Source organism: Augochlora pura, chromosome 11 (genome assembly GCF_028453695.1).
Source record: "Augochlora pura isolate Apur16 chromosome 11, APUR_v2.2.1, whole genome shotgun sequence".
Classification (NCBI taxonomy): Eukaryota; Metazoa; Arthropoda; class Insecta; order Hymenoptera; family Halictidae; genus Augochlora; species Augochlora pura.
Window position 1 is genome coordinate 14,870,509 of NC_135782.1, and position 24,048 is coordinate 14,894,556.

The 24,048-nt window shown below is 36.0% G+C and overlaps 1 protein-coding gene across 1 annotated transcript in view; it reads left to right on the forward strand.

The window, feature by feature from the left end:
- Nucleotides 1–21,176, forward strand: part of Sit (stuck in traffic) — a 130,234-nt gene extending 109,058 nt beyond the window's left edge. Inside the window, exons 2-6 of the mRNA XM_078194389.1 lie at nucleotides 18,036–18,143; nucleotides 18,525–18,796; nucleotides 19,099–19,282; nucleotides 20,474–20,589; nucleotides 20,784–21,176. Of these exons, the coding sequence (XP_078050515.1) occupies nucleotides 18,047–18,143; nucleotides 18,525–18,796; nucleotides 19,099–19,282; nucleotides 20,474–20,589; nucleotides 20,784–21,035 (921 nt within the window). The 5' untranslated portion in view covers nucleotides 18,036–18,046 and the 3' untranslated portion in view covers nucleotides 21,036–21,176. The remainder of the gene's footprint in view (nucleotides 1–18,035; nucleotides 18,144–18,524; nucleotides 18,797–19,098; nucleotides 19,283–20,473; nucleotides 20,590–20,783) is intronic.
- Nucleotides 21,177–24,048: the final 2,872 nt, after the last annotated feature.

Below are 24,048 nucleotides of genomic sequence, written 5' to 3' on the forward strand. Positions count from 1 at the left end.
ATCGTCAAACATCGTCGAACATCGTCGAACATCGTCAGACATTTCTGAAAAATTTTATTTAAAAATACTTGTCACTTTCATCGTGAAATTCAACTACGAGTTGAGTACTGGGTCCATTAGCCGCGAAAGAAAAATCGATCCGCCGTTGCCGTGTCGATCGGGCTCGTTGCAGCGGCCTCTCGAAAGTCATCTATCTAGCGAATTTCACTTTGGTCAATCTTGATGATCGAGCGAACGTTGGAGGTGGCCGGTGGAAGAGCACGAAAGCGGCCGCAAAGCTGACATCCTCTGTCCACGAAAAGGACCTTGCATTGCAACAATGTCTCCGTCGGATTAAGCGATCGAAACGAGTTCCGTTCAAATTTCGCTCGCGGTTTGCTGCTCTATTTTCTCGACGATCTAGCACGGTTCTACTTTTTATGATAGGTTTTTCTGGGACACGCGATATAAAAGCATTATAAAAGACTAAAAGAACGATTTTTTAAATATTATTAATATTATTATACTTATTATCATTATTAAGGTAGTATCATATTAACTTAATATCATTGTATATGACTAGACTATACATAACGATCTACCGTGACATAACCTCAAATCTTAAAAGACTAAAAGAATGATTTTTTAAATATTATTAACATTATTATGTTTATTATCATTATTAAAGTAGTATCATATTAACTTAATATTATTTAATATATGACTAGACTATACATAAAGATCTACGGTGACATAACCTCAAACCTTGAGAAAGCGTTAAAATAATTCTGAGCACGTAACATGAATATCAAACTGAAGACTAAGAGAACGATTTTTTAAATATTATTATATACGACTTTATAATATACAACGATCTTACTGCAACATAACCTCGAACCTTGAGACGGCATTAAAATAATTTTGGCCACGTAAAGCCACCACCGTGGGTTGGAATTATTTTTGTGAACGTTGGTAACGCATTTTTAGGACTAACGAAGCTTCGTCCAGTGTAGCCAACCTGCATTCGATATTCTACACGACGAAGTCCCACAATTCGCCGCGATCCTTCTGATAGAGGCGTGCATGTAACCGCAACGCAGGAACAGGTGAATTCTTTCTCCGAAAGAAAGTTGCATTGCATAATGCTGCAGCAGAATTCGAGGAATTTAGAACATATGATTGGCTTAATCAAGGGGTAATATTTGTTCCTAGTCCCACGTAGAAGGCCTGCGCAGCATTTCCCAGCGGAACCGTGCCTATTAAACATTTTTTTTCAAGACGGTACGAAGAATAATTCATCGAAATATCATTTCCTGGTCAAGCAACATTCCACGTGTACACTCGAACAACCAAACATGGAGACTTATATCTACCCGGTATAGTAATCCAGTCCCGATGTTACTTTCCACGTCGTTCATTGGAAACCGAGCCTTAATCGCTTTTTCGTTGGAGATGATCGTTCTTTGAGAATTTTTAAAAACGTTACCCGCGGGACGTTGTTATTGAAATTTTGTTCACGCGAAGTACAAGCTTAAAGGAGTTCTGTAAAAAAGTTGCAGAGAGAAATAAAAAGTAGAAGGGAGTGCAAAAATTATTACAATTTTGTTTCACTGGCGTATGCAGAAATTGCTGGAACTGTTGAAGACGAGCCATCGATAATAATTTTTAAAATCGTTATCTATGGAGCGATGTTATTGCAACCTTTTTTACGTAAAGCGGAGCCTTAAAAGAGTCCTCTAAAAAAATTTTAAAGATAAATAATAAATATTACGATGTACAAAAATGATTAAGTGCCCGGTTCAACAATGTAGCCATAAGTCACTCGAGCTCAAAATGCCAGCAACTTGGAAAATTTCTATAACCGTTATCAGCGAAAGGACATCATTGCCAATTTTTTTACATATGCTAGAACATTATAACAGTCCTGAAAAAAAATCTCAAGACGATCCAAAGTCCACAAAGTTCTAGAGAAAATATTTTCGTCCCCACTGGCAGGACAAGGAAGTTCCTCAGGGTAAAAAGACGTTCCCTTCCCTGATACCAAATTTTTTTCCAACACACCTGTCAACGTTATCACCATGCGACTTTTTGCTACGTATCCTCAAACACTTCGACCACATTCTCAATTTTTCTCGTAACAAAAAAGTGAAAATTGACTGAAGTGCGTCACTTTTGGTTCGAGCACCGCGTAGAGCTGACATCGTTTCGAGACGACTTCGGGGAACAGCTACAATGTCTATCCTGCCGCGTACACGATGATTTGCCGAGACCATAAGAGATTGATCGATCCATCCCGTCGCGTAGGATCGTGATAAATTAAATCGCGGTCCGGCAACGCTCTCTTCCTACTTTCACGCGCGCGGATAGTCTCTCGAAGCGACTGTCATCGGACGCTGTCGACGCCGGCACCGTTGCGTAACGCGCGCGCGAGATTTCGCGGACGTTCTGCTGATGGCGCGAGCACCCGGCGCGCTGGCTCTTACCTCACTGCCATTGGCATCAATGGATCCCGGGCTCGTGGCGGGCACACGCGATCGCGTGCTCGTGCCCCCTTGCACGTGAACCGCCGCAGTCCCGCGGCCACGAACGACGGCGATGCGTCTCGAGGGGAAACGCCTGGCAGGAAGAAAGCGTGGCCAGGAATCCTGTCTTTCCATCGGCGCTCGATCTACCACGGTCTGTTTTATGGCCATTAAGCTGCCTAGATCTAGATATCTATCTTCCTGCTAAATCTTCAACACCGGCGAGCTTCATAGAAAAGTATACAGAATTTTTTAGAAAAGGATTCTTTGAGAATTAAATCGAATAATAATTCAGTTTGTATTCAGACTTAGATTAGACATCGATAAAGTGAGCAATGATATTATCGGTATAATATATTGTTTGCAATATTTTGGTGAAAAACTCGAAAATCGGAAAATCCTTCTCGCAACTTATCTTTTTCTATTAAAGTAATCGCTCTGCAAAAAAATCGGAGCTGAAAAGTTTTCAAGGTTACTAAAGGTCAAGTATACTAATTTATTAACGTTAGAATTCGAATTTTGGAAAATCCTTCTCGCAGATCTTGTTTCTATGGAAAACGAAGCTATTTGTTGAATTTGAAAGAAATTGGAGTACGAAAATTTCGAAGGTTGTTTTTTTGTGTAAAATTTCAAATAAAAATAAAACTTTATCTTAAATTCATAGATCCGAACTTTTTAAGGTTATAGTGAAGATTAGGCGCCTTCTAGTGTTGCCAATATAATAACAGAAGTAGTCAAGCAATGTTGCCAATATCGTAGCATTATTAGGTTAGGTTTAGAACAGTTTAAAAATTGACTAAACTTAACTTGTATTTTCCAACACCTGCACGTGTTCAAGGTTACTCATAGTCATTCATAAAGCAGTAACAAAAGAATTGTTTAACCCAGGAAATATAAGTAGTCGCAATTACCAGCAATTACCTGGTTGGCTGCCTGGAATTCTCGAGGATCACGAAATCTGCTTCTCAAGAAGATCAACCATGTAACAAGAGTCATTCAAGACTTGTTATCAAGTCATCTATAGTGATTGCATAAGGCGGGTTACATCGTTGCCCATCCCTCGAGTAATTTATCCTCGAACTTGTTTGGTAAATAAATCATACAAATTTTTCACGCGGTAAAAGTTATGGTGATAATCAAGAGGAAAGCCTCTACTTTCCAACGAGTCCAAGAGAATTGATCTACGATTTGTTTTGGCCGATTTATCACCGATTATATGACCACATGCGCTATTTTCAAGATTTTCCGGATTATTTTTTAATTTACCTAATTTAACCGTTCACAAAATTTCCTGAGGAGTCATTAAATATTTCTAGGATATTCATAGTGATTTTTTGATCATTTTCCTAGATAATAAGCTTCATGGAAGCAGCTCCGGAAACCACATTTTTAAAAAAAATGATCGCTATATGCATCGTCTATCACGAAAGTAGAAATTCGACGCTTCTCCTACACCATTTCTATCATTTTATTAAATTACGAAGACTTTCGTAGAATTTCCAAATAATAGTAATCTCAACCCTACGCTCCATGAACAGCGACATTCATCACGTAGCGGCGCGCACAGATTACGAGACGAATGATCGTCGTGAGCTATTAAAAATAGATTGAGCGGAGAAAATGTAATGCGAGACTTTCTCTTCCGGATCCTCGCGTTACCTGTTGCACTATAACGCGGCTTTCTGCGCGCGTCGAAATTTTCACGGGAAATCATCGAGTTCTGTTATACGGTGTAGTGTAGTTAGAGTCGATACTAATCGAGGTATCGCGGCACGGCTTTATTGGATGAGTCACGAGGAATGCTTTTTATGTAATCGAGGCGATTAACATGGGAGCCGAGTGGAGAAAATGGTACGGACGTCCTTGTCACCTGTACACCATAAGCTGCTTTCCGTCGGACGCCACTTACCCGGGACTATTAGGCTAATGAATAGCCGATGCGTCGACGATTATAGATACCGTGTTTAACGTCTTCCGTCACACATGTTGCAGATTTATTAACTTTATTATTGGCAGAAGACGACGTGTTGGTCGTTTTAAATAATTGCGATGCCGTGTATCGGATGTCGATTGTTTGATTATTTCAAGAGGATTGGTTATGGGGAAAGTTAGATGTGTTTGGGTATGGGGATGTTGGGAGGGAAATTGTTCGGGAAATGTGAAAAATTGAAGATTTTCTACGGAAAATGAAAAATTATCATGGAAATTAAAAATTACCAGGGAAGATTGAAGATTGTCCATGAAAAATGAAAGATTATCAGGGAAAATTGATGATTTTGCATGGACCATGGAAAATTATCATCGACAATTGAAGATTTTCCATGGATAATGAAAAATTATGAGGGAAAATTAAAAATTATCAGGGAAAATTGAACGATTTTCCTATGAACTGTGAAAATTACAGAGGAAAATACGGAAATTTGAGTACTTGCTATGAAAATTTGAAAATTGCGAAGGAAAATTGAACGATCTTCTCTTAAAAAGTTTGGAAATTATCGTGGAAAATGCGAAAACTGTCAAGGAAAATTATATATTTTCTCATTATATCTATAATGAGAAAACTTTCATTGAAAATGTGAAAATTGTCAAGAAAAATGTAAAACCCTGTATATTATCTACCAAAAACTGAAAATCATCTAGAAAAATCAACAGGCGTTCCATTCAAGTGAGAAAATTGTCATTAAAATGCGAAAATTGTATATTTTCCACAAAAAATGGAATCGTCCAGGAAAATCTGTAGATTTTCCTTTAAAATGAGATATGTCATGAAAAATAAGAAAATGGTCCAGGAAAATATGAAAATTTATATATTCACCAAAAATTGATATTCATCCTTGAAAATCTAGACGCTTTTTTCTCAAGAAAGAAAATTACTATGAAAAATGTGAAAATTCGAACATTTCCCACGAAAATTGAAGAATAATCTAGGAAAATTAAAGAAAAATCCAATCAAAATTTGGAAAAATAGCACAAAAAATTGAAAATCAGCCTGGATAATTTAAAAATTTGAAAATGTCCCACAGATAATTGAAAATTGGAAACTTTACAAGAAATTTCGAAAATTCCAACATTTCCCACGAAAATTGAAAAATAATCCAGGAAAATGAAAGAAAAATCCCATCAAAATTTGGAAAAATGCCACAAAAAAATGGAAAATCAACCTGGGCAATTTAAAAATTTGAAAATATCCTACATAAAATTGAAAATTGAAAACTTTATAAAAAATTTCGATAATTCGAATATTTCCCACAAATTAAATTATAAAATTACCCAAAACAACATCGCCACCCCCACAAAAATTCCATCCACCTAACCTCAAAATCCATCGAACAGCGAAAGTAATCCTTACAGATCCAGAATCAGAATTTTTCCAAAAGGCGAATTCTTTTCGAAAAAAGTGCACGGCCACGTGAGTCAGCTGCCTTTCGATGAGTTATCGCGGTGTCCCATATCTCGGCCGAAAAAGCAGAAAGGCAGAGGTGCCATTTGCGACCATTGGTGGTCGATTCTCTCGCCGAACGACCCTGTCGCAACCTGCGTCCGACCGATTTCGTCCTCTCTCATCGATTTTCTCTTCTGCAGTTACGTGGCCGCTACGGATGCGCCTATCCGGGCGGCTCTCGATCGCCGCGACAAGAATCGCGAAGGGAAACTCTTCTTTCTTCGTGTCGCAACGATTTTACAGCGGTGTTCCACGGCTGCGATTCCGTTGTTCGACGATACTTGCGAAATTCACGACGAGATAAATCACAGAACGTCGGCAAAAGTCGCGTTTATGCGATCAGAATCAAAAATTCTTGACGAAAGTATAGTTTATTTGTTTACTTTATTTATCATATTTGTAAAAGTTGCAAAACTTTTAGGAGGTAGGATCGTAGCAGTTCTACATAGTTATATTTAAGTTATGAATATTATTTAACAATTTTTCCGACAATAATTTCTCAAGTTTTTTAAACTATAATTAATTAACAATGTCGAAATATCTATCTGATTTTGTTATCAACGTACAGCTGAGATTTTTCTGGTTAAAACGAGTCCAAACACGACGCAAATCGGACAACTTTCAGTTAATCTCAGTAATAAGTAATCTATAGGGTGGTTCGTATAATTTGCACACCTCGAATAAATTTTAAATCATGTTCTTTGTCAAAAATTGTTACTTACATTGTCTCGGAACAGTATAAAGGTTCCTACTTCATGTAGAGGTCTTCAAGTTTTCAAGATCAAATAACGTAAAACTGTTCCAGTTGTGCAAAATAAACGACTCACCCGATACATGTGCCGTGATAAGCTTTCGATGGATTTCGTTCGATTTGGGTCGTGTTTGGCCTCATTTTAATCGAAAAAATATCAGCTATCCAATGGTGCTACTATTATTAACGAAACGGCTGCTCAGTTAAGTTGGATTGAAAATAAAAAATTCTAATAGTATTAAAAAATTGAAATGAAGGTGAAATAGATAGAAATAAAAATACAAAAATGGGATAAAAATAAAATAGATGGAAATAAGAATATAAAATTGGAGTAAAAAATAAGAAGATTGTAATAAAATTGAAAAATTTAAATAAAAATAAATAAAATGTAATAAAAATGAAAGCTTGAAATAAAATTAAATAAAATGGAATAAAAACAAAATAAAATGGAACAAAAATTGGAGCTTGAAATAAAAGCAAAATAAATCAAATTAAAAAGTTATCAAAAAATAAAGAAAAATCTGAAGAGGTAAAGTCTCGTGACGTCACAGAGGCGACGGTAGAGAGGCGTTCGTCGAACTGGGTCGACATCGAGGAGGATCGGACAATGAAAAAGGGAGAAAAAAAATGAGTCGCCGCGAGCGTCTCGGACAAGGAGGTGGCTCACCTTCCCTGGATAACAGGCCAATGGCCGAGCGCCGGTTACGAGCAAAGGTCGCGTGCCGGCGTGGAACCGGTATGGAGGCTGGTCAAATCGGCGACGTGGCACAGAAAGCAGTGGCAAAGGTGCATAACGCGCCGGTGCATTTCCCCGTGGCACACATACCCCGGACCGAATCCACGACCGTGTGACTTCCCGCGGTTGCATTCTCCTGGTCTACTATTCCCCCGAGTAAACGGGTAGAAGATTGTTCTTTCAAAGGGACGGACATTCAAGGTTCTCAATTATTAAGTGATCGAAGAGTTGCAAATATGGATCGCTGGATTTTGAAATAAAATAAAATTCTTTCGATTTAAATAGGAATTATTGAAAAATAGGAGAGAAGGTGGACAGATTTAGGTTAGTAGGTTTAGGGAATTTTTTAGTAGTAATTTTTCAATGGAGAAAAGGTAGAAATGGTAGAAAAATTTATAGATTAATATTAGTGGATTTTGTAAATTTTATTAGTTTCATAATAAATAGATAATATTAAAATATAGAGAAATAGGGTACAGATTTAAATTAATAAATCTTGTAATTCTCATCTCTGATATGGGAAGAAACATAACAAATAAAAATCTTTTGTAAATGTCTGTCAATGACAAATTAAACAGAAACAATTGAAAAATAAAAGAGAAGATTGACAGACTTAAATTAAAAAATTTTGCAAATTATATAGTAACAATATTTATTGAAGAAAAATTGAAAATTGCAGAATTATAATCTTTATAATATTGTAAATTCTAATGTTAAAATATAAAATATACGTCTCACATTTAAATCGCCAAATTTTGTGAATATTATTAATATTAATGAAAAGGAAATTCAAAATCAAAAGAGATTCTAAAATATAAATAATCAACAAAAATTCAGTTTTATATCTGTCACCGGAGAATTATAATAATAAAAATAAGAATTGTCTCTACATTGCCATGATCTTGTTTCGTCAAAGGTTGAACGACCTTTTGATTCAGACAGCTGCGATACGCAGCCTTGCGTAGGTATATCTCGCATCGCGAATGTGTCACCCCATTCGACACGGATTAACCTAGACCCGCGTTGGATCGTGATTAATCGGCCGCCCGACGGGATCCCCGTCAATTATGTCCATTGAGGAGATTAAAACGAGTCGACGCAGTCTGAGCAGAATCACTCGATCGCTTTGCTAGACTGTTAATCGTGAAATCAAGTTGCGCCGATCTTTCCTCGGCACTGTCCAATAGTATAGGAGCAAATCACACGTGACTATCGTTGGCTCTAACTTGGAGCAACTTTCAGTCTAACATACATTGCGTTTATAATATTTGTAACTAAAATATAAATTATATAAAATTGTATAAAAAGTAAATTGTATAAAAATAAATTGTAAAAAATTGTGTAAAAAGAATATATAAAATTGTATAAAAATAAATTGCATAGTACTGAATAAAAATATTAAATCATGTAAAATTATATAAAAATAAATGGTACAAAATTACATAAAAATAAATTGTATCATATTATATAAAAATGAAATATATCAAACTCTGTAAAAATAAATTAAATTAAATTCAATAAAAATAAATTAAATCAAACTCTGTAAAAATAAATTATATGAATTTCTAGAAAAATAAATTATTATAAGAACCTAGAAAAATAAATTATAAACAAATAAATTTATTTTTCAAAAAGTTGGCATCGCTATGTCTTTGGATCTTTATTTCGCTATTTATTATTAATAATTCGTATCTTTCGTTAATGTCGGAAAAGTATAATAGCATGTTTTATGTAAATATAAATAGAACAGTGGACTCGCTATGTAGAATTAAGAGCAACTAGGAATTTATGCAAACACGTGTACACACCGCGCTGACACAGCGTTTCTATTTAGCCTAATGAAATTCTGTGACATAACACCATTGTGCAATATAATTTGCATCTCTGTGCATAGACGAGAGAAAAGTGTTTTAAATGAATAAACAAGCGGAATATTTTTCTCAAATGAATAAACACAATAGAACATACTTCCTAGATGAATAAATAGATAGAACATTGTTCATGCAAAAATAAATAAATGGAATATTGTTCCTGAATAAATAAATAGATAGAACATTGTTCCTGAATAAATAAATAAATAAATGGAATATTGTTTCTGAATAAATAAATGAATAGAACATTGATCCTAAGCGAATGATTAAATAGAAAATTGTTTGTAAATGAATAAATAATAAATGGATCATTGGTTTTTAAATTACTAAATAATTGGAACACTGTTTTTAAATAAATAAATAAAATAGAATGTTGTTCTTATGTGCATAAATAAATAGAACATTATTATTTAAGAACAATAGTACATAAATTATTTAATCACATAATTATGAAAAATTATGAGTTATAAATTACAAAGTTATAAATTACAAAGTTATAAATTAGAAAGTTATAAATTAAATTTATAGATTAAAGTAATAAATTAAAGTTAAAAATTACGGAAAATTATGAATTATGAGAAATAATGAATTACAATAAATTATGAATTATGAGGAATTATGAATTATTAAAAATATTGCAAATGAAAGAGGTAAAAACAATAAAAAGAGAAAAATATACGCCCATGAGAGGAATCATTATAAATTAAATTTCCAAAAATCTATTGTAAGTACAATTGAATTTTGATTATTTGTCCCCTAATGACATCGATATCCAGCTGCTTCGACTTTCTTGGAAAGTGCATTCGCATCGCAGTGCCATGACGTGCACGGCAAAGAATAAATGATGATGAGCCTGACCCCTATGCACGTCTCTTCTGCAACCTCTTGATGTAAGCATAGTTTGTGCTCCCTTGACCTAATGGACTCAATATAACCGTCAGTCTCTAAAATATTGAAGCATAAATATTTTTGATCGTTCCATCACAACTTTCAATAGAAGAATGGGTTACCTAACCTAAACCTAACGCAAACCTAATCGGGGTTTAGCAGGTTACAAGAGAATCAGACAAATAGTCGTTCATGTGATAAATGTGACAAATTCATATAATAAAATATAGTATGGTTATTACTATTTATTATTTTCGTCTGTTAGGTTTGGATTATTTAAGGTTAGGTCTGGATTAGGTGAGGTTAGTTCTAGGTTAGGTTAGAGTTATACCAAAAGTAGAATATTTATGATACATGATTGGGGAACAATACTTCGATTATGTGATTTTTACCTTATTCAGTTAGATATTGATGTCACTTTTATGTTATGTTTAGGTTTAGGTCAGGCCTAGTTCGTCCCTCGTTAACCCTTTGCACTATAATAACGTGTCAGACTCGCGGTGAAGATTCTATGCAAGCTCTACCAAATATGAATATTATTAATTTCTTCTACGTCGAAATAAGTAAATAATAAAAAATAAATTCTTCTATCATCAAAGTATAGAAACGAAGCTAAACAAAGACAATATAGGAAAAGAAAAATTGTCTGATCCTATTAGGAAAATTATCCTCGCAGCATGAAAGTAGCGATAGTGCAAAAGGTTTAAATTTCCATTCAGCTCGAAAATCGAAAGCTTATCGAACCAAAGCTATTATCACTGCTGCGACGACATTCCTCCGCGACATTTCTCCCTCCGAAAATACACGGCTACGTTCCAGAACCGTGGTCCCACTACAATCGTTTCACAAATCGTCGCTTTCTAAGCACATTTTCCCGGTGACGCGCGCTCGCCGCATTTTCTTTCTTTCCGTCTGCTTCGAATATAGGTCGAAGCCGTGGCTGGGGTATCAGCGCCGGCGGTGTTATCCTAGCGTCGCTCGGAACCAGTCCTGGAAAGTAGCATTGACATATTGCCCGCGTAACACATTGCCGTCGCGCCGCCGTCGTCGTATCAAGTTCGCAGTTATAAAATATGTGTGTAGCGCGCGCAACGGGAGCTGCGAGATATCGATGCGCTCGCCCCGCGAACCGCGCGTTCACGGACCGTTGGCATTTTATCGACCGTAATCGACGACACAATCTAATTATTCCCGCGCGCGCGGTACGATCGACCGCCGGACGACGCCGACACACTTCCGGCGTGATCACAAGCCGTTTAAATCGGACCCTCTCTCTCGCAGCAGCGGCTTTTTACGCGGCGCCTAACAAGTTCCTCCCTCCCCTCCTCCGCCGGGCTTAATTGCGGCGATCGCCGGCGGGATTATAACGCGGAACGGGCGATTGTTCGACGTGTTCGCCGGCACCCACGCGACTAACCGGTTTCCTTGTTGTTTATTCAGTTATTCGAAGTGGTTTTTAATGGATCGTGGTTTTCATGAATACGATAATGAAAATTATACTAATTTATAATATAATGAGTTTTATACGAATTTTATGTTGTAGAATATTGTGTGATTATTAGTTTTTATTATTTTGATCAGTTAGGTATAGATTATTGGAGGTTAGGTCTACGTTTGTTAGATCGTAGATCTCATGAATAGGACATTTTATACAAATTTTATATAGTAGAATATCGTATGCTTATTATTTTTTATTATTCTCATCAGTAAAGTCTAATTGATTTGAGGTTAGGCCTAGGTTTGTTAGATCGTAGATTTTATGAAGCAGATATTTCGTATAATGAATTTTAAACGAACTTTATACAGTAGAATATCTTATACTTATTATTTTCTATTATTTTTATCAATTAAATCTAGATTATTTAAGGTTAGGTCTAGGTTAGGTTAGAATTATATCAAAGGTAGCATACTTACATTTCCTGGTTCGAAAACAACACGTCTATTATGTTAATTCTATTTAATTCTGTTAAATCTAGATTGGATATAGGTTAGAGCAATATTAGACCTCGGTTAAGTCTTCATTATTTGAGGTTGGGCAAGGTTAGGTGTACATTAAGTTAAAGTTAAACTTGCATTACAAGGCTCGAAAACAACACGATTTTAATTTTATTCTCTTATGTCTATGTGACTCTTGGGTCTAGATTAGAGCAATATTAGATATCGATTAAGTCTTGATTATTTGAGGTTAGGCCCAGACTAAGTTAGAGTTACACAAAATGTAACATACTCGCATCACAAGGCTCGAAAACAACACGTCCACTATGTGATTTTTATTTCATTCTGTTACATCTATATCAGATGTAGGTTAAAACATGATTAGGTCTCCATTAAGTCTCGATTATTTGAGGTTAGGTCTAGGTTACATTAGACTCACACAAAAAGGTATTACCACAATGACCGTACAATACGTCGGTGGACTTCAGAGCCTTGAAAGAGCCATTAATTATCCGGCGTTCTTAATTGCAGCGTCCGAGCTCCAGAAACAAGACCACCTTTTTTATTTTGCAACATTCCGTTTGTTGGTCCGCGCGGTCCGCAACTGGAACAGAAAAAAAAGGAGAAGGAGTGACACGATCCCAAAGTATCGATGTAGCTCGCGGAACGTTAATAAACAGTGTTAAGAGGAAGTTGCAACATGTAAGTGAACGGTACGTGTCTAACCTACTCGAGGAGAGGGAAAAAAAAGGGAAATTTAGGTTATTGAAAATAATCGCGCGCGCGCGCGCGCGTCGCTGTCGGCCATTGACAATCGGTTATCGGTGGTCCAAAAGATAGTAAGCAAGTGGTAGCCTGGTATTTGTTGTTCCACTTGGGGTCGAGGGAAGTCATGAAATTATTGTTAGAGATGGGTGCATGTTTAAGAAATTAATGGAAGGGAGAAATGGTATTTTTATTGTTATTTATAAATAGTATTTGATGGTATTTGATAGTAGGTAATGGTACTGAATAGTATTTATAAGGTATTCAATACTAATTCAATGGTATTTGATAATATTGGATATTATTTATATGGTATTTAATACTGATTCAATAGTGATTGAGTAGTATTCAATATTATTTAAGTGTAATTCAATACTATTTAATAGTATTTAACAGTACCCAGTCGTAATTAATAGTAACTCAATATTATTCAATAGTATCTCATATTACATAATTATATTCAATTATACACAAGTGTCATTCAATATAATTAAATACTATTCGATACTATTTAACATTATTCAATAGTATTCGATAGTATTCGATAGTATTTAATCATATTCAAGAGTAATTTAATATAATTCAATACTAGTGAATACTATTCAATACAATTCAATAGTAATTGAATACTATTCGATACTATTCAATATCAATTGAATGTGGTTCAATATTATTCGGTAGTATTCAATAATATTCAATCATATGCAAGTGCAATTCAATATAATTCAATACTATTGAAAACAATTCAATATAATTCAATACTATTGAAAACAATTCAATATAATTCAATACAATTGAAAACAATTCAATATAATTCAATACTATTGAAAACTATTCAATATAATTCAATACTATTGAAAACTATTCAATATTGATTGAATAACATTCAATCATATTCAAGTGTAATTTAATATAATTCATTACTATTCAATGGTATTCAATCATAATCAAGTGTAATTCAATATAGTTCAATACTACACAATAGTACTCAATAGTACTCAATAATATTCAATCATATTTAAGTGTAATTTTATATGATTCTATTCTATTCAATAGTACTCAATTATATTGATTCAGATTCAAGTGTAATTCAATATGATTCAGTACTATTCGATAGTATTCGATAATATTTAATCATATTCAAGTGTAATTCAATACGAAACAATACTATTCAATATTAATCGAATACTGTTCAATACTATTCTATAGTAATTGAATACTACTCATTACTATTCAATACTATTCAACAGTATTCAATACTAGTCAAGAGTAATCGAAAGTATTCAAAAGTATTCAACATTATTCAAGAAATAGTCAATCATATTTCATAGATTTTATTAATAATTATATTTCAATAATTCTAATTTTACTTTTAATTTTAAAATATTGCTAGTAAATTATAGACACAAGTATATTGTCAAATTTTCCGTAACTAAACCAAGAATTTCATTTCTCACCTACTTTTCTTCTCTTCTCATGAAAAACAACTAAAACACTTCAGCCAAAAATATTACGTATACTTATTGCGTTAACTTTTAGGACACAGGGTGTATTGCCGAATTTCTCGCGCGTTCTAGTAGGATTTTAACGTAGAACTGTTATGAATGTGTATGAAACGGATTTGCTCGACCGCCTGGTGGGAGAAAGTACCAAGGCAAACGTTTCTCAGAAAACGAGTGGAAAATTGGTACGTCGCTAGGTTTATAAAGTACATGGTTGGGACCGTTCAACTTCCGTGGTGGAGGATGCGCACGCCGAGGTTCGTTATTGAGCGCTCGGGACGCAAGCAGCCGGTTCGGGATGCTCCGGTGGCTCCGCTAATGGGAGCTTTCGCGCACCTGGCCGGTCCGTTGTTGATCCTTCACGTTATGAGCGGTTACCGATCACCGTAATCGTTCGATGGCCGTTCATTGAATAGAATCGTCCCAGTTGAATATTCCTATAAAATAATGGCGAGGTGAAAAATAAGAGTACAATGAAAGAAATTTTGGAGCAATTATTGTCGCAGAATTTTGAAAAGAATTCTTAAACGAGCAAGCGGTGCCACGCCCACTTCCTCCATTGATACGCCGATTTCGACTCAATTGGCAATATTCTCCTCCTACTTGGTGTTCTTTAAAAAAGCATAGCTCCGTCTGATGTTCCAAATTTTCTATTGAAACGGTAGAAGTAGGATAGGGGATTGTATACGCCCAAAACGATAGAGCCACGCCCACTTTATTTTTTCAATTTACACAGGAATTTTCTTTCCCAAGAAATAAATTTTGTTAGAAATTGTGTAATAGGGGCAGAAGGTAGTACTGGCCACGCCTATAGCCCTAAAGGCACGCTTATGTTACTATATTAATTTAAATTGGAATTTTCTTTTCTTTTGGTTGGTCAATTATTATTTTTCTAGAGTTTATGGTCTCTTTTCAAGATCTCAATTTTGTCACGAATTTTATAGTAGATGTAGGAAATAGCACTGGCTCCGCCTATAACGATAAGACCACGCCCATTGGCCACTCAGTTTTCTTGCAACTCATTTATCCTTCTTACTAGAACAATTTCTTCTTTTTTAGAATAAATAGTTCTATTATAAGTGACGCACTGTATCACGAATTATATAATAGGTGAGGATTATATTTTTATATTATTTACTCGAAAATAGACTATATACTAAGCATAGATGACAGTACAGGATGCACCTCATCTTGCCCTACAGGGCACTCTGCGCTGAGTAGGCGCGGTCTCAGCAAAGGACATATAAACCATGCCCACTCGGAGCATCCTTAAAAATCGAACAGAAATTATAAAATCATAATTTCCACACGTTCTCATTCCTTTCAGCTTTAAAAACGTTTCAAATCTTTTTGCAACCATTTGAAACAATTGCCCACTTGTCTCGGATTGCTCTCTTACAGAAATTGACTTAACGATCGCTAATCTGGCGCCTCAAGGATCACTTTTCTTCCCCTCGAGCACGGACTTTCAACGAGACTGTTAGATAATCGAGCATTGTTGCGCACCATTTTTACGAGCGACCATAACTTCGGGCCAGATTGCAGGCCAATGTCCGAGAAGGTGTCCTTGCCTCCGGCGTCGTTAGACGTCACGGCACCTCCTCTACTACCGGTGTTCTGTTCCAGTTGCGTCGAGAGGAAAGGCTCGGGGTCACGTGACGTCGCACGACTGAATTACCGTCGAACGGTAACCCATAGCACGGAACGACGGGTTTAGTTCGCTCACGCAACCGCTGAATGGCAGTCCAGGCTGGAAACAACGTTCATTGCACCTGTTTTCGATTTTTTTCGATCCTTCCCTCTTAATTTTTTAAATGAAATTTTAGTCAATCGTATATATACTGTGTTATTTATTAGATTATTGGAAATGTTAATTAGAGATTTATTTCGCATTTGAAAAGAAATTTATTTTCTCGTTTGGTAGAAAATAAAATATGGACGAGTTTTTTAAGGTTTAGTGGATTTTATATAACGGGTGGGATTCTTTTTTATATAAAGGGTAAATTTGATATAAAGTTTACTGTTTATAAAATTGACTAAAATTATATAAAATATTTTTTCGTTGGGTAGAAAATATATTGGAGATATTTTTAAAATTTTGGTGAATTTTATATAGGATGTATCAAATATGATCGCTATGATGTTCAACAAAATTCTTTCTTTTTCAATTGTTCTCTTGCATCGAGTAGACAACATAATACAGTAATTTTCATATTTTCATAATCATAGAAGCTCTATTATATTTCAGAAATATTAAAAAATTCAAGAAAAAATTGTCTACCTCTAAAATAAAAACATAATTCAATGACTTCCTAAAAAGAATTCCAATAAATTATATACCGGGTGAGTCAAACGTTCATCGTAACAAATGTCATCAAATTATCCTCTTGCATTAAAAAAACAACAAAATACAGTAAAATTTATAAACATTATAAATGCTCAATTATATTTTTATAAAAATTTAAAAAATCCAATAGAAACACTGTCTTGCAAATAAGTAATACAAAACCGAGATTTTCGAAAAAGAATTTCGACAAATGATATACAGGCTATATTAAATGTTACAGCACCTAAATAATACTGTCACGTTTAGTAGAAAATAAACGACGATAATTTCTAAAATTGCGAGATCGCTAACATGTAAAATTGTTTTACGTCACCGGTGGTCGCAAATAGATTTTCTTTTGGAAAGTTTCACGTGTCCTTGAACGGCCGCGTTGGGAAAAGATCATCGCCATCGTCGAAATTGTTCAGTGAAACGGCACTTAATTTCGCCGACGATCATCGGTAATTGTTTCGCCGGCTAACATTGCCATTGAGCAAGCCGTTCGGTCGTTGTCATTATTAAATGCTGCGAAACTGACCGCACCTTCACCTGCTTTCCACACAGCGCGCCGAATAGTACCGACATGGAATCGGAACCGGTTCGCAAACGCAGATTTCAGCTGGGAATGTAAATTTCAGCAATCGGTCCGCGACGATCGTTGCGACACCCTGTGCCAACTGAAATCATAGCTAATGGCTCCGATGAATTTAGACAATGTATCTATGGGCTACGTTCATTGTTGTTACAATTATAATTTGATTTTTTTTCAATATTTTTTCGTTTTTTTATATTTAATATTTTATATTGATTATAGGTTTAATATATACGTATAGAGCTTACATATCTAATGTTTTATATTGTTAGATATTAAATAATTTATAATGTTTGTACATTTAATATTCTATATTGTTTATACTTTCATTTTTTTTATAATATGTACATGTATATTCAATATTTTATAATTGTCTACGTATCTAATATTTTATATCGTTAATATATTTATATATTCTATATTTAATATATCATAATGTTTGTATTTTCTATTATTTCATATTTCATAATATTGATGTATCCAATATTTTATATTTAATAAATTATAGTACTGATATATTCAATATTTTATATTTAATATATTACATAATTATATTACATTAATATATTATATAAGTAATAGTAACTATAAATCTGCAATAATAATAGTAATTATAAATCTACAATTATTATTATTATTATTATTATTATTATTATTATTATTATTACTGCTACTATTATAAATCCAATATAATAATTATAAATCTCAATTTTCCATATGTTTCAGAAAACTACGAAATGAATATCAGCGCCACCCCTTCGCTCGACAAGATGTCCAACATCTACAACAACTCGGCGATTCGATTCTATCAATATGTCTTCCACGATCTCTCCGGTAAACCATCTATAAATAATAAAATCTACCAACAATGTACAGTGGTTCCTTTTCCCTAAATATCTGGCCAAAATTCAATTTCCATTAAAATCGTTTTCGCTTATTAATTTTGGCCAGCTATTCATTGAAACGAGACCACAGTGCAATATCAACCCCTAAACAATTCTATCACTATTGTTTAATATTGTTCATTAAAATTCAAAGATCTACAAATGAGAGAGTGGTTTCTTTTCCCTAAATATCTGGCCAAATTCAGTTTCCATTAAAATCGTCTTCACTTATTAATTTTGGCCAGCTATTCATTGAAACGATACCACAGTGCAATATCAACCCCTAAATAATCCAAGATTATTCTTTGATATTTCTCATTGAAATTCGAAGACCCACGGACGAGAGAGTGGTTCATGATAGCGTCGCCAGTGCCGGGTGTCAGTCTGCTGATCGGCTACCTGTACTTCTGCCTGTCGTGGGGTCCAAGGCAGATGGAGCACAGGAAACCGTACAAGCTGAGGAACATCCTCGTGGTATACAACTTCCTGCAGGTCCTCCTCAGCTGCTGGCTGTTCTACGAGGGCCTAGACGGTGCCTGGCTGAGGAAGTATAGTTGGAAGTGCCAGCCAGTTGATTTCTCCACCTCACCAGAAGCCATGAGGGTAATCATGGTCCCCTTAACTATACTAACAGGTTTCCTGAATTCCTGATGAATTACTGATTCATTACAAATCAGTTGTTGATAACCTAGTTTTCCATTTTACTAAAATAAATAAAATTAATAAATAACAATAAATAAAATTGATAATATCATAAACAGAATTTCATTGCTTATTCTGCGTTAATAGAACTGCGAACATAAAGCCCCAATTTTTTAAGAGAAAACACTTTTGACCATTTCTGGCTGCTTTCTGACCCGTAGCGCGACAGTGCGACATCTGTCAACTGTGGATCGACTTTATAGGTCGCCAGAGGCGTGTACATGTACTTTCTGGCGAAGATCTCCGAGCTGCTCGACACGGTGTTCTTCGTGTTACGGAAGAAGGACAGCCAGATCACGTTCCTCCACTTGTACCATCACACGGTGATGCCGATGATCTCGTGGGGAGCGACCAAGTACTATCCGGGCGGCCATGGAACCTTCATAGGTATGTACATTTCAGTTGTCCACGTAGTGCTCAACTCCTGTTTTACCATTTGTCCTTGGATCCTGCTGCAATCTCGAAGAACTGTGCCTTGGATGACCTGATCAAAGACAACTTAGATTTTCAAATTTATATTTATTTTCGAGGGGAAATTAAGTTCTCCATCTTTCTTTTAATGTGATAGTAGCTTTTGGAACTTCTTTTCGAGGTGGACCTTAGATATATTTTAGCAGTTAATCTAGCTTTCGGATCAGCGTCTTGAGATTAATCTAGCTTTTGGATCACTTTTCTGAGATCCATCTAGCTTTTGAATATGTTTTTGGAGGCCAACCTAGCTTTTGGATATACTTTAGGAGGACAATCTAGCTTTTGGATATACGTTAGGAGGACAATCTAGCTTTTGGATATACGTTAGGAGGACAATCTAGCTTTTGGATTAGCTTTTGAAAGACAACCTAGCTTCTGGAACTACTTTAGGAGTCAATCTAGCTTTTGGATATGCTTTTGAAGATCAGCCTAGTTTTTGGATCTACTTTTAGAGTTGTCATAGCTTTTGCATATGCTTTTGGAAGACAATCAAGCTTTTAGAATTGTTCTACAAGAACCACCTACCCAATAGATCTGCTCATAGGGATCAATTTAGCTTTTGCATCTGCTTTTGGAGGACAATATAGCTTTTGGATATGTGTTTGGAAGTCAACTTATCTTTTGGGCATCCTTTTGGAGTTGAACCTGGCTTTTGGATCTACTTTTTGAGGACAATATAGCTTTTGAATATGCTTCTATAGGTCAAGTTAACTTTTAGATACTCCTTTGGAGGTCAATTAGCTTTTGGATGTCAATATAACTTTTGGATCTGCTTTTGGATGGCATTATTGCTTCTGAATCTACTGTTAGAAGTCAATCAAGCTTATGGATCTACACTTAGAGGTCAACATAACTTTTGGAAGTCAACGTAGCTTTTGGATCTGCTTTTGGACATCAATATAGCTTCTAACACTACTCTTAAAGACCAATCAAACTCATGGATCTATTCTTAGCGTTCAGCCTAGCTTTTGAAGTTGCTCTAAGAGGTCTCCCCAGCTTTTGGATCTACCGTTAGAGGTCAACCTAGGCATTGGATGCTCCTTTCAATATCATCCTATGTTATCCTTATCAAATCTATCTATCCTTATTCTATCCTATTATTCACAGGTGTCATCAACAGCTTCGTCCACATCATTATGTATACCTACTACCTACTGGCTGCGCTGCTGCCTCAATACCAGAAGTACCTGTGGTGGAAGAAGTACATCACCACCCTCCAAATGGTGAGCCATTTACTCAGCCCTAGCCATTGTCATAACTTTCGACCCACTGGAGATATCGTTGGACAATTTTCACTAAAATCTATTGCAAAATTACTCTCCATTAGCACACCATAAAATTTTCTATCTTCAAAATCTTCAAACCTTTTCAACTTCCCAATATCTTCGACATAACCTCAACATCTCTTCCCCCGCAGGGCCAGTTCTGCCTCGCCTTCCTGCACAGCTGCCAGCTGCTGTTCTACGACTGCGACTACCCAAAGTGGTCGCTGTTCTTCATCCTGCCCAACGCGATCTTCTTCTACTTCCTCTTCGCGGACTTCTACGAAATCTCGTACCAACATCAACGCCAGCGAAAGGAGTCGAGGAGCTGCTCGACGAAGGAGATCGACGGGCCGATGCAGACGGAGAACGGCCGGTTGCAGAACGGCAAGGGGAAGACGGACTAATCCCCGGAGGACCTGGCAGCCTGGTGGACTGGGAAGAGGACTCTACCTTCGACGGTTTTTCTCGACGCGTTTCAGATCCTCTTCAGCCATCGGGATCAAGTATTACCACGAGCGTGTACGTCCTCGGGGCTTGTCTTCGCGGTGACGCGACTCGTCGCAGACTCAGGAACGTTCTTCAAGGTCACGCGGGACCCTGAACCCCGGCTGCGAAAGCTGGATTAGAGTGGAAGGAAGATCGGAGGACGCGATGTACATAGACAACTGGCCCACTGTACAGTAAAACCCATGTCCACGCGGTGGATGATCACGATTAGGGTTCGGGCCGGCCCGATAATGTTAGTGTCGAGGTTCATGCGACGGGGTCCAGGGTCTCATGGTCGCAGCCAGCACTTAGGCTACACCGTACATGCGAATCTTACGGGACTTATGGCGACGCTGTTCTCCGCCCGGAAGCCAGCCTAGTGGATCCCATCAGTCTATCAGCGGCCACCGGCAATCACCTGTGCGCACAACATCCGACAGCTTTCCTTTAATCAAGAGGGAATCTCTTGATCCTAATGCAAAGCCGGATGCTGTCATGCGTCCTCCTTTCCGGAGTCTGAGATATGGGCCCAGTTTTCGCGCCTCGGGCTTTCGGTTGCTTATTAAATAGGCCAGTGCCGTTGCCAGATCGCCGCGCGGAGGTATATTTTCGGGCGCACAGGGGTCGGTGACCTCTGAGGTTCTAAAGGGCTGCGTTTGTAGGGCAAGTTGATACGACCTTGACGCAGTAATGTAAAGAGATCAGATTTGTTAGGGAGTGATGTTAATTGTTAAATTGTTTGTTGTTGGGTGTGAATATGCAAGCTTGGACTGTAACTTCATGTATGCAATATTTTTTGTTTAATAGTCCAGGAGATAAAGCGCTTGATACTTTGATAGGGTCAGAGTGATTAGGATCCTGGAGAGGATGGACCTTGAATATTTTTAAGGGGATGTGGATTTTGTATAGTTCTTTGGAGGTTATCCTAGGTTTAACGTCTTCAGCCAAGCAACTTAAGTCCTTCAGTTGATCCTCAAGATTTATTTTTCTAAATATGATAATTTTTTGAGGTTATCTTCTAGGTCCCTGAATCTTAGAAACCTTAGACTGATTGTTAAAGGTTCATCGATTTTGAAATATTAAACCAAAATTGATACGTCGTTATTCTTTTTAAGGATAACTTGAGTATCTTTTCTTCTAGGTTAACTTAGAAGTTAGATCTACCTTCCTAAATCTACCTAAGTGTTGGATCTCCATTTTGAGGTTAACTTAGGAGTTGGAGCTTTTATTCTAAATCTACCTAAGTGTTAGATCCTATCATCTAGGTCAACCCAAATGATGGATTTTCATTTTTAGGTTAACCTAGATGTTAGATCTTCGCTTCTAAGTCAATTTTGTTGTATTTCTCCTGTAGGGTAACTTGGGTGTTGGATCTTCTCTTCTAGATCTACCTAAGTGTTAGATTCTATCATCTAGGTCAACCCAAATGATGGATTTTCATTTCTAGTTTAACCTAGGTGTTGGGTCTCCTCTTTTTGATAGCCTAGCTATTGTATCTTCTCTTCCAGATCTATCTAAGTGTTAGATCCTATCGTCTAGGTCAACCTAGATGTTGAATCTCCATTTTCAGGTTAACATAGGAGTTAGATCTCCTCTTCTAGATCTACCTAAGTGTTAGATCTTATCAACTAGGTCAATCTAAGAATTAGATCTTCCTTTCTAGTTTAACCTAGGTGTCGGATCTCCTCTTTTGGATATCCTAGCTATTGAATCTTTTCTTCTAGGGTAACCTAGATGTTAGATCTTCGCTTCAATGTCAATCTTGTTGCATTTTCTCTTGTAGGTTAACTTAAGTGCTGAATCTTTTCTTTTACATTTATCTAGGAGCTAGATCTGTTCTTCTAAATCCTTTAGGCGTTAGATCTTATTGTCTGGGTGAACCTAGATGTTGGATTTTAATATCTAGATCAACCTAGGTGTTGGATGTTCTGTTCTAGGTCAACCAAGAGATTGGATCATCTCTTCTAAGTCAGTCTGTGAGTTGTATCTTTTCTTCCAGGTCAACCTATACGTTGGATCTCAATTTTTAGGTTAACCTAGGAGTTGGATCTTCTCTTCTAGATCTAGAACTTATCATCTGAGTTCACTTAGATGTTGGATCACTATATCTATATCAACCTAGGAGTTTGATCTCTTTTTCTAGGTTAAGCTAGGTATTGGATCTTCTCTTTTAGGTTAACCTAGATGGTTGACTCTATCTTTAATCCAACCCTAAACTGCTAACTTCATTTCAATCATCCCATCACCTAGAATTGTCCTCCAAGATGATAATATTTTCAATCTTCCATTATTTTTCAAGATTCTCCTAGGTTTTTAGCTATTGGGTACACTCTTCAATGATCATTTGTCATCTTAAATAGCCACCTCAAAATAACCTAAGCGTACACTTAATTAATATACATTCCGAAACATACGTCAAAAATAGATAAATAAATAAGCCATTGCAAAATTAACTAAAGTAAATTACAAAGATAGTAATTTATATATAAATATTGTCAATAACACCAAAGAGGCGATGCAAAATAAAGATCTCCATCCGGAATACTAAAACCAGCATAATGAGGACGATAAATTTGCTTTTCGATGTATTTTGAATGTGACGCAAAGTTCAAGGTCCAGTCTTCGCAGGATCAACGACCTCTCAGCCCATCGACAATGCTCAGCTGTCTGACAATTCTCAGAAGAATAATTAATAAAGAAAATCGCTTCATACCATTCAACAGTGTCGCGATAATTCCTTGTTCTATCAATCCCTTGCACTATAATAACGAGTCGGACTCATAGCAAAGATTTTATTCAAGCTCTGCTAGATATAAATATTATTAATTTTATTAATATTAAATTAATATTTTTTTATTTTAAAAAAAATTATTAAATAAATTTGTTTTATTACTAAAAAAAATTATTAAATAAATTTTTTTTATTACTAAA